The 12,112-nt window shown below is 46.2% G+C and overlaps 1 protein-coding gene across 2 annotated transcripts; it reads right to left on the reverse strand.

Moving 5' to 3' along the window:
* Positions 1-2,440: 2,440 nt before the first annotated feature.
* Rsrp1 (arginine and serine rich protein 1) lies at positions 2,441-6,405 on the reverse strand. Of its 2 annotated transcripts, none has more exons than XR_015047304.1 (5): positions 6,229-6,405; positions 5,508-6,121; positions 4,019-4,543; positions 2,997-3,816; positions 2,441-2,882 (listed from the first exon to the last, which is right to left on the reverse strand). XR_015047304.1 is itself a non-coding variant. In XM_021161133.3 (5 exons), the coding sequence occupies exons 2-5, from the start codon at positions 6,067-6,069 to the stop codon at positions 2,766-2,768; spliced, it is 903 nt and encodes a 300-aa protein (XP_021016792.1). In that variant the 5' UTR covers positions 6,070-6,121; positions 6,229-6,405; the 3' UTR covers positions 2,441-2,765. The 2 variants fall into 2 exon arrangements, 1 of the variants encoding a protein (XP_021016792.1); XM_021161133.3 differs by having other exon boundaries at positions 2,997-3,080; positions 4,404-4,543.
* Between the last annotated feature and the right edge of the window lie 5,707 nt (positions 6,406-12,112).

Below are 12,112 nucleotides of genomic sequence, written 5' to 3' on the forward strand. Positions count from 1 at the left end.
AACATCTTTCCACAACAGCCAGTGCTCTTACCTACTGAGCCATCTCTCCAGTCTGTGCATTTCAGTGTAGCGGCCAGGCTTTGAATCTACTGGGACTAGTTTCAGGCAGTTGATAAAATGTGTGCCAGGAACCAAACTCGGTGCCTCTTACAAGAGCAGCCCACACTCAACCACTGAGCCATCTCCATCCTGTGATTATCTTCTCATGTCAGAGATGTTTCATTTCTATAATTGTAATTTTATATGTAAACTAGCATATACTCAATATGCCTTGACAAATCTGTCACCACCTTCAGTTGCTGTCACTGTCACCCTCTGAATCACTTTTAGTATATCTTTGTTTCTTGAGTCTCCCTATACTGTCTGTCTGTCCTGGAACTCACTGAAGACCATCCTGGTCTTTAATTCAGAGATCCTACTGCCTCTGGTGGGATGAAATACCTGTGCCCTCCTTAGCCTCAGCTAATCTTCATTTTCTGATCCGGACTGCTACCTCCAGAGTTCTGGGATAACAGACCTGCACCACCACATATGTTCTATACCTTGCTGGATAATTTACCAACTAGGCTACATCTCCAGCTCCTCATTCCTCCTTTAAAAAACAAAATCTCAGCCGGGCGTGGTGGCGCACGCGTTTAATCCCAGCACTCGGGAGGCAGAGGCAGGCGGATTTTTGAGTTCGAGGCCAGCCTGGTCTACAAAGTGAGTGCCAGGACAGCCAGGGCTACACAGAGAAACCCTGTCTCGAAAAACCAAAAAAAAAAATCTCGCCAGGCGTGGCAGCGCACACCTTTAACCCCTGCACTTGGGAGGCAGAGGCAGGCAGATTTGAGTTCGAGGCCAGCCTGGTCTACAGAGTGGGTTCCAGAACAGCCAGGGCTATACAGAGAAACCCTGTCTTGAAAAACAAAAACAAACAAAAAGAACAGCCAAAGAAAGGGATGTGACCAGGAATACACATCTAGACGATTGGATTTTTAAGTTTTCCGTAGGGTCAATCTTTGTTTTCAAAGGATGCTCTGTCCAATTGCATGCTAATGATAGATAGGGGCATTCTTGCCTCCTATACTTCTTGAAAGGGTGGTCTTAACCAGACACAGTGGCTCATAACTTTACTAACAGCACAAGGACAGCAGAGGCAGGAGGATCTCAAGGCCAGTTCAAGACCAGCCTGATCTACATTGAGTTCCAGGACAGCCATGGCTATGTATATCCTTACTCAAAGCACAGTAAAATCCAAAAAAAGAAAAAGAAAAGCAAATTTGCCTTTGTGTATGTGGCCCCTGGGCTGCCTCCAGAAGGGATAAGTTACTGATGCTGGGTTCAAAGAAACTCAGGGACTATTCTACCAATTGAGCTACATGCCCAGCCTACTATTTGTACTTGGGAGGCAGCTGCTAGTCACACTACAAATTGTAATGACAGGGGATTTAACGTTTAGACATTGGCTGATTTGTTGGAAAACCAAGTACACAGGCTGGCTTTACTGTCAGTTTAACGTATTTGAGGGCTGATACTTAGTACTTTTTCATCCCCATCTCCTGGCAAAGCTCAGGAAACTTTCTACCCAGTAGGGGATATTGTTATTCACAGTAAACACTGGACAAAGCTCAGCTTACAGGGTGAAATCCTCCTGCCTGAGGCACCCACCTTAATCTAGTAGGTTGTAACCCTAAGAGGGAGGTAGAGATTGAGTTCTCATCCGGTGGTCAGGACCTAATCACGCCTGGGGTGGAAGCTCCCTAAACTAAGGCCAGGGTTTTCAGCTCTCTTGGGTGACCCTCACGGCAATGCTAGCACTGCCAATCCTGACAAGCTTGATTCTAACTTCTCCTTAATCTGGTTGGTTACTAATTCATATTCTTTTTAAAGGATCGCTTATTGGCAAATTCCCAAACAAGATCATGGGAACTTTCAAAGTGTAACCAAGTTGAAGCCATTAAATTCTAAAACATAAAGAGTCTTTTGATACTGTCAACAGGAGGGATTTGGGTTTAACAGTCTCACTGACCTAGAGCCTGCTATGTAGATCAGGCTGCCCTTTAACCTCAGGGGTCTACTCGTTACTTGTTTCTTACCTGTTTCAAGTGTTAAAATCAAAAGCATAAAGTACCATTCACAACTAATGCTGTCTTTTTAAGGTCACTCTTTTATTTATGTGTATCAAGTTTGCCCACATGTGAGTCACACATGCCATGGAACAGAATGTTGGGTCCCCTAGAATTGGAGTTACAGATGATTAAGGAGTCTTACGGCTTATTCCAAAACCAGCCCTGAGGGGATACACATTTAAAGAAAGAAAAAAAGAAACCAAATGTCCAGCCTCCCTAATGCAACACACAAATGTCAAAGTATGAATTCATAAACCATGTGTTGTGTTTTCAGGAAAGTTTATGGTTTCTTCTTCAGATGTAGACAGACACATCCAATATCCATAAAATCAAGACAAATAATAAAAAGTTTATTAACAAATATACAAAATTCAGTATACAACTGTGTCTTTAAAAAATTCACCTTTGTATATAAGCGATTCTATACAATACTTACATATATATACAAGATTCCCACCGGTATGCAATTCTCTGGGTCATCTGTGTCCTCCTATCTTCAAGAGAAACCTCAACCATGAACGTCACCATTAAGTCTCTTTCTGTAATGGATTTTAATCACATTTACTGCTGTGATCACTCAGGCAGACGAGCTAATGCTGGACACAAACCCCTCAGTAAAGTGCAGTTTTGGCAATCCCAGCCCTTAGTTTTCCTTTAGACAGGTATCCACAGTCCGTAAGGACTTTTTTTCTTATCTATTTTTGGTGATCCTGAAGACTTCTCTTCAACAGCAGCTTTAGTTGTTTTCTGTAGTGGCTTTGCTACGGAATTCTGTAAGACAGTAAGTTGAAATCAACTTCAGAGGTTATCAACACACACACACAAAGCCTACATAATAAAATACCCGACACCCAATTTTCAAGAATGATATTTGGGTTCACTTACATTGGAGCTGAAGGCTATGTTTCTTTGTGAAGAAGACTTTTCACTGGTATTTTTAGTTGTATCTTCAGTCTGCTTTTCTGAATGCTAAAGAGGAAGAGAATTTTAAACATAGCCTTAATTTTTAAAATATTGTATTAAAAAAAAAGAAAGCCCAACATACACAAATGTAGCTGTAGATACACAAACCAAATTCCATCTCTTGTCACAGTTAAGGAGCTAATCAACGACAAAAGCCTGTTTTCCACTTAGCCAGAATGACTTGGGAGGCGTAGCTCCCCACGAATACCAGATTCCTGTTGTAGTTACACCTCATTTTGATTAAGTACAATAAAAAATGCTTTGTCTAAAAAACTGAGGCTTTTGTAATCCACTCATCAAGGAGCCCCTCTTAGGTACCTGCCTGAGCAAAGACCAGGCAGCCCCTGAGATCTCAGCAATGGACAAATCACCTTCATTATACTGTTATTTTTTACCTTATGTTTCTATAAAGCAGTTTTCTGAGACCAAGTCTCTTGTATCTATCCCTTAGCTGTCCACGGACAGCCTCCCAAGTGCTGGGACCACAGGAGTGGGGCACTAAACCCAGTCTACACAGTGCTGGGAGTTAACCCCAGGTACTATGCACCCTGACAAAGTTCTCTACAACTGAGTTACACCCCAGCCCAAATTATTATTAACCTTAAGATCCAGGTTTCACATAAAGAAATGAACTTAATATATACTGCAGTGTGCCAATGCACACCCTCTGTAGTTCTGGAGAATTGTAATAAACTTATCTGCAAGTGAAGCAGGCCTCTTCTTCTGTAATCTCTCAAAACATCTGGAATATATTGCATATATCATGTGAAGGACGTCTAGATCACAGATGCCCACCATGACAGTGCCTCTAGTCTGCTGAGCTGTCACTGCCTTGCACAAACAGTCCCTAGCCCAAAACTCTAGCATGCACACAAACTCCCTTCAACAATAGCTAAGCTTTAGTCTGTAAACAAACTCTGACACTTGAACCCATCATCAATTACCAACAGATTTTCTTCATCACTGTCTGGAGACCACATTCATGATTTCTATAAGACAGAAATAAAGCAGATAAACTATACTGTATGCTGAGCACAGACTTGGGAACATAATGGTGTACATGAAAACTACTGACAACACTCCAGTCTCTAGAGACTAGAGGGAGAGAAAGTATTATCAACGATGTACTGTTTTTACTGTAAAGAGCAAACCAAGTGTCCAAGTGCCGACACGAAAGTAGTCCATCGTCTCCACAGTTTCCTGTGAGACAGGCTGATACTTGTCAGATTAAGGTTTTGTTCTGGACAAACGATATAAAGAACCCCAGGAGGGTTGTGTGCATTGGCAAAGGGTAATAAATGCTGGCAGCAGCTTCCTGAAGGGGCTTACCTCCACCTTTGGCCCACTGCTGGAAACAGCTGTTCCCTGGCTTGCCTCCTTGGCTCGGAGACTTGCTGGCAAGTCGAAGTTGGCTGTTCCCAGAGCTTTTGCTGCGTTGGCTTTTGCTATTTCTAGTAGCTCCATTCGATCTAAGGGCATTAAGATATTCATTATCCTCTACTAAGTACCTCTTCTAAAACAATGTTTTTCTCTTTATATGTAAAGCAATTCTAAAGAAGGAAATCCCTTTATAGTGAGGGAAAAAAAAAAAAACTTTCCTTAATTACCTCAACAAGTTAGTTTTATTCTGACAAACAGCCCTATTTTGCTTTTTTTTTTTTGGTTTTTCGAGACAGGGTTTCTCTGTGTAGCCCTGGCTGTCCTGGAACTCACTTTGTAGACCAGGCTGGCCTCGAACTCAGAAATCCACCTGCCTCTGCCTCCCGATTGCTGGGATTAAAGGCGTGCGCCACCACGCCCGGCTTGCCTTTTCTTTAAGTGTGTATTGTATTTCTATATACAAGTGTTTGATAACTTTATAGCAGTTATCAATACTACTAGACTAATCTTGATACAGAGTCAGCACACAAGGTCAAACTTACTTTCTTTGTAACATCAAATTACCATGTTACTTAACAAAGGCCAGTCAAAACCCATTTTTCAGTAAATCATGAAAAAAAATGTGTTTTGTCTTCACCCAGCTAGTAGAAAAGAGTGGGCCTCCTCTCTTTTCTACTACAGCCATAAACGGACTTTAGTTCAGATTAGCGCACAGGTCACATCTGGCATGGACTTTACTCCCAAGGTGAAAGGAAATACATGAGACTATATTCTACCTACCTACAAACGAAAAAAAAACTCTTTCACTTCAAGAAATCTCAAAAAGACTTCCAGCACCAAAATAAACGCAGCCTAGGTGTTAAAAGATGTCCTGGGCCTAATCTTACGAAATCCCAGCTAAACTGCTCAACCACCTGACTCCCTGGCTGACTCAACAGCGCGCGGAGGAAGTTTAACCTAGGGAGGAGCTGGGGAGGTGGCTCGGTGATAAGCGTCCAGAGCTCAATCCCCAAACCCCCCCAAGGGCACAAACCTCAACCTGGTAAAACGCACCTTTCTCACTCAGGCGAAAAGGGGTTCTGCTCCTGCTGCGCGACCTGGTTCTGGATCTTTCCCTCCACCTGGGGCGATCCTCGGGGTACACGGTCCGGCCGAAGCCGTAGTAGCGCCGGCCTCTAGTGATCGCGTAGTACGACCACCGGTGCTGCGACCTCCCGCGGGAGCGCGACCTGCTCCGGGAGCGGTAGGGCGACGGCGACTTGTAGTACCTCCGCGGCCGCTCGTAACGGCTGTCGCGGTGGTAGCGGTGGCTGCGGGAGCGCGACCGGCTGCGGGAGTACGAGCGCGAGTAGCGCCTGTACTTGCGCTGGTGGCGCCTGCGGGACCGGGATCGGGACCGGGACCGTCTGCTCCTCCGCGGCCGGCTGTGGCTGCGCGAGGACGAGCGGCTAGAGCTGCGGGAGTCGCGTCGGGAGCTGCGGGACGAAGAGCGGCTGCGGGAGCGCGACGACAGGCGGCTGGAGCGGCCCGAGCCGGAGGTGGACGGCGAGGCTTTCTCCTGCGGAGAGCCGGGCCACATGTCGTTCACGTACTTAGACGTGGCGGCCGAGGACATGGCTCCCTCCTGACAACGGAGATCCGTCCGCAAACGCAACGGCGTCTAGGAACTACAGAGAAAAGAAAGAGTCTATCATCCAGGCGGGGCGCGCAATGCCCAGTGCGCGTGCGCGACACCCCAGGGCGAGCCTGTCCCCGACCAAGCGGCCCCACTCACCTTAAACGGATGAAGAGCTCGCGAGGGCGAGAGAGGACAAGCGGGCACCTTCCTCTGCGACCAGGAACCGAAGCGGGCGAGGTTCCCGATTCCAGCGACCGGAGAGCACAGGAACCGCCACTGCCAAAGTCCAGACGGGAACTGAGCTTAACGGCGACGTCAGCGTCGAAAATACTGGAAGCTGGCGCCGAGCATGCGCACAGGCATCCGTGCGAAAGGGCGGGTCCAACTCTCATCCAATCGCCAAGCGATGTTGGCTGCGGCTTAGAGACACGCATGCGCGTCGGTTGTCACTCCACAACGGCCGCGCCTCCTCCCCACCCCCACCCCCTCCCGCCTTCTACATCCGGGTATTTTGAGGATTTGTTTACTTCAGGGTTTTTTTTGTTTGTTTGTTTGTGGGGGTCCTTGGCTGCTTTTGGATCTTGAGTTTTTTTGAGACAGGAACTAGCTGTGTACCCCTGTCACGCCTCGAACTCGCGGCAATCCCCCTGTCTCTGCCTCTCAGCTACAGGTATTAGGGGGTCTGCGCCACCACGCCCAACTTTGTTTTTCTTTGTTTGGTTTGGTTTGGTTTGGTTTAATTTGGCTTCCTTTCCTGCTTTCGATTTTTTTTTTTTTTTTTTTTTTTTGGTTTTTTTTTGAGACAGGGTTTCTCTGTGTAGCCCTGGCTGTCCTGGAACTCACTCTGTAGACCAGGCTGGCCTCGAACTCAGAAATCCGCCTGCCTCTGCCTCCCGAGTGCTGGGATTAAAGGCGTGCGCCACCAACGCCCGGCTCCTGCTTTCGATTTTGAAATTCGGGAAAAGGAGAGGGTAGCAAAGAATTTAGCCGGCTCAACAGCTGGATCAAGGACAAAGAGGACAAGTCAGTCCCCGTGCCTCGGCCTTCCCCGGGTCATGTGTCGTCCCCTCCTTCCCCCGGCCGCTGCGCAGCTTCCCTTCGTGGCTCCTTTGGTGGAGCTTGGGAGGGGTACCCCTGGACCCCGAAGATACAGTTTTAATTTAGAAAGGCTGCTTTAACGACCTTGTTTGAGCTAATTAAGGTAATTTGAGGTCGAGACAGGAATTCCAACGACCACAGTTGACCTTTTAGGAGCAACAGTGATCCTTGATATGTGTGTGTGTGTAATTTGCGTGTACAGGATGCCACCAAAGGCAGAGCCATTGTGGGCCACCAAGTATGGGGGTGTTGGGAACCCAGACTTTATGCTAGGCAATGCAGCAAGTACTCTTAATAGTAAGCCATTTCCTGAGCCTGATAGGTCTGTTCTAAGACAAGTGTGATTAGGACAGGACGTTTAAACTTACTTCCAGTGCAAATTCCAAACACTCAATGTCATGAAGCGTAATATCTGACCTTGAAAACTGTGGGTAAGTGAACAGCACCGAACGAAATACCTATTTCAATATGGGGAGATGGTGTTCTTAGAAATTAGGCAGGGTTTTACAGAAGCTCTGGATTTTGGAGGGAGATGACAGAAATAAGGACTCCTTGTTCGTGCCTCCTTCCTCCTTCCCCAATATACAGCGAAAGTGAAGAAATAAAAACCTTATTGTGGCCACCAGGATGGCTCAGCAGTAAAGAATGCTTGCGGAGCACTACTGACAACCTGCGCTCGAGTGGAAGGAGAGAACTGACTCCCAAAAGTTGTCCTCTGACCTCCAGAAGCCCTCATCCACATCCCATCCCATACACCAATAGTAAAAGTTCTCAAACTCCAGGAGCTGGAGAAACAGTCAGCAGTAAAGAGCACTGAGTCCCAGGACCCACAGCACGGACGGCTCACACCCATCTGGACTCCAGTACCAGGATGAGCACCACTCACCAACACACATCCACACAGTACAGACCTGGGTATAGGCAGAAGGTAACAAGACCCCAGATCTCAGCCCAACTGACTCCATAAAGGAAGTGCCATTCAGCCCATAAAACCCAGCACCTGGACAGGGATCTTACGTGCCAAAACAAGACCAAAAAGTCCTATCCAAGTCCATAGTACTTGGAGAGTCTATAAATGTACCAACCTTGCTTTGGTTTCTGTACTTCTGCTTCTGGCTAAGTGTTCTTATTAACTGAACTATATCAACTCGGGATATATAAAATTTTTTGTGTGTAAAAGATCACCCTGAGAAAGGCTCAGGGCTACCCTGGCATCCCAAACACCCAGTGGAGTCAATAAGCAGCAAATAAAGAACTTCTAACCCCGGCAGTGGTGGCTCATGCCTTTAATCCCAGCACTCGGGTGGCTAAGGCAGAAGCAGGCAGATTTCTGAGTTTGAGGCCAGCCTGATCTACAAAGTGAGTTTTAGGACAGCCAGGGCTATACAGAGAAACCCTGTCTCCAAAAACAAAACAACAACAACAACAAAAAAGAATTTCTATTGACTTAAATTGTCTTCTCTGGTGGATACCCCATAACACAAAACACCCATACCATAGATTAAATCCTTCACAAAGACTGTGGAGAGTTGAGGTGAGAGAGCAACATAAACCCCATGTGTCTCCATTTAAGGACCAGGCCTGATTTCAGAAAAGGCACCAGCTTCAGGGATAGACCATAAGTCCCAGAAACTAAGTCATAAGACCCAAGCTCTAGGAACAGACTGTAAAATCCAGAATGAGATTGTAAAACCTCCCAAAGAAGAGCCTGTGGGGGAGTTGGCTGGAGAGATGGCTCAGCAGTTAAGAGCACTGACTGCTCTTCTAGAGGTCCTGAGTTCAATTCCCAGCAACCACATGGTGGCTCACAACCATCTGTAATGGGATCTGATGCCCTCTTCTGCTGTGTCTGAAGACAGCGACAGTATACTCATATACATAAAATAAATAAATCTTTTTTTAAAAACCTGGGGATAATCACAAATGGGGAAATATCTCATCTGTGATGTGCAGCCCTATTTCATCACATGGTTGAATGTTCATGGCATAGGAATGCTGACCACTGACCACCTATGAACCCCTGGCAACCACCAATGAAATTTAAAATTTTTAAGGATTACTTCTAGAGCGTTTCCCAGGTTCCCTCTAAAAAGGCCTGCATGTCTTTGTCTGGGGTCGCCATTTTAGAGAATGCTGGTTGTTTCTGCAGAATAAATGCTCTCTGGTTTTGCATACTATCTGAATCTGGGGTCTTCCTTCAGCGATTTTCAGACCCTTACAGTGGAAGTGTAATCCCAGTAGCTGAGTTCTTATGCAATGTCTTTTTTCTTCTTCTTCTCATTTTGTGACGGCCTGCCTGTAATCCCAGCTGAGGCAGAGGCAGGAGGATTCTCTGGGTGCTCTTTAGTAACCTGCCTACCAAGGACTCTGCTGACTGTTCTCAGGAAGCTGTGTGGGCAAACAGAAAGCCAAGTTTCACCATTTACAAATGGGGAAGCAGCGTTGCAGGGACAGTTCGTGAACCTGCTCACCACGTTGCAGTCCCGGGCTTCCTTTTTTTTTTTTTTTTAAAGATTTATTTATTAATATTATATGTAAGTACACTGTAGCTGTCTTCAGACACCCCAGAAGAGGGCGCCAGGTCTCGTTACTGATGGTTGTGAGCCACCATGTGGTTGCTGGGATTTGAACTCCTGACCTTCGGAAGAGTAGTCGGGTGCTCTTACCCACTGAGCCATCTCACCAGCCCCCGGGCTTCCGTTTTTTTCGTAAAAGAGGCTGTAGGAATCTTTGCAGACAATTCATAGTACCTTCAAGTGTGTGCCTGAAAACAATGGTGACTAGAACTCTCAGGAATGGTGGCAAACACCCAAAATCCTAGCTCTTGGGAAGTGGAAATAGAAGACTCAGAAGTTCAAGGTCATAGCTCAAAGCCAGCCTGGGTACCATTAGACTATGTCTCAAACAAAGGAATTATTAGAAGAATTCTGGAGGTCAATCTTGAAACAGTGGGAAACAGGACCGAGAGAGTGCTGGTGTCTTGGTGTTTCTGACATAGTTAATTGACTGGAGTTAAAGCTGCAGATGTTCCCATCCCCAGGGCATCAGGAGCTAGAGATGAAACAGACTTGATGAGAGATCCTCGGCCTCCACTCAGGATCGCTGACCTTACCCTAGGAAAGAGCTTCTGGAGGAGCCAATCGGAAGGAAGGGGAGGCGGAGCTTACCAAAGGGAATTTAACAGGTTTAAATGTGAAAGATGCTAGGTGCCCTGGAAAAGGATGCGACAGACCCAAGAGTTGAGGAACACTACACAATCTTTACCAAGGCTAAAATAGGGATGCGGGGTCCAGGGTAATGCTAACAGAGACGGCTCAGCAGTTAAGAGTATTTGATGCGGTTGAGGGATGTCTGTGTGTTCAAGTCCAGCCTGGTCTACAAAGTGAGTTTCAGGACAGCCAGGGATACACAGAAAAATCATGATATCTTGGAAAAATCATGTTCTGCTTGCTCTTCCAAAGGACCCAAGTTCAGTTTCCAGTACCCATGTGGTGGCTCAGAACCATTGGGAACGCCAGTCTCAGGGAATCAGACACCTTTTGACCTCTGAAGGCACTAGACACATTTTTTTTTTTTTTACTTTTGTTTGTTTGTTTGTTTTTTGCTTTTTTGGTTTTTCAAGACAGTTTCTCTGTGTAGCCCTGGCTGTCCTGCAACTTGCTCTTCAGACCAGGATAGCCTTGAACTCACAGAGATCAGCGTAACCTCTGCCTCCTGAGTGCTGGAATTAAAAGGTGTGTGCCACCATTACCTGGCTCAGACACATTTTTAATTAGAAAAAGAGAGACAAGACCTCACACTGAAGCTGTTGGTTTTTTGGGTTTTTTTTTTTTGGCTTTGTTTTTGTTTTTGTTTTGTTTTGTTTTCAAGACAGGGTCTCTCCCCTGGCTGTCCTGGAACTCACTTTGTAGACCAGGCTGGCCTCAAACTCAGAAATCTGCCTGCCTCTGCCTCCCAAGTGCTGGGATTAAAGGCGTGTGCCACCACTGCCTGGCTGGTTGTTTTTTTTTTTTTTTTTCAGACAAAAATCTCATTCGTTGGACTTTACCAGTGAAGACCAGGACCCAAATGCTGGGTGAAGGCCTGGTAGCTCAGAGGCAGAGAGAGCCCCCCACCCCCACCCCGCTGACCTTCCTCCTCTAGAGACTTCCCAGAATGACTCTCCTCTCTCACCCAAAAAACTTCTTTCAAACTCAATGTCCTCCCCATCAATTTCCTGTGTGCCATCCCCATCCAGCACCCTGACTCCCTCTTATGCGCTACAGTTTTGTTTTTTCTAAATAAGCTCATGTTGGCTTCCTGTCAGCTGCTGCTTACCCTGCCCCCCCTTTAGACCTGAGGTTAACCTCATTTCGTCCTGTTTACAAGCGTCAATGAGAAAGGGCTGGTATCAGAGCTGTGTGCTAAGGATGAGCCACACCACACCTAAGAACAAGTTGTTCCGGTAAATAACACATGCTCATTCTCACAGTGTGATCAAATAACCTACAACAAACAGGGGAAAGGGATAGGCGGGCCTCACACTCGCATCAACATTTTATCAGTACACTCGGTCAGAAGCAGGGATGGACACATCAGGCCTTGCCAGCTTTTCAGAACTTGTGGAATAACAACAAATAACAACAAATTCAGAGCTGTGAGTTTCTTGTCAGCAAGCTGACAGGTATTAACTGAGCTATCTCTCCAAGCCTACACACAGGCTCCTTTATGCCAGTTTTCTTTTTTTTCTTGTTTAAAGGTTTGTTTGTTTGTTTATTTCATATATGTGAGTACTCACTAGAAGAAGGCATTGGATCCCATCTGGTTGTGAGCCACCATGTAGTATCTGGGATTTGAACTCAGAACCTCTGGAAGAGCAGTCAGAGCTCTTAACCACTAAGCCATCTCTCCAGCCCCTCTTTTTTTTCTTTATTTTTATCACAGGGTTTCTCGCTGTCTTGGA

The sequence above is a fragment of the Mus caroli genome, unplaced genomic scaffold (assembly GCF_978045245.1).
Source record: "Mus caroli unplaced genomic scaffold, Mus_caroli_1 scaffold_6, whole genome shotgun sequence".
NCBI lineage: Eukaryota > Metazoa > Chordata > Mammalia > Rodentia > Muridae > Mus > Mus caroli.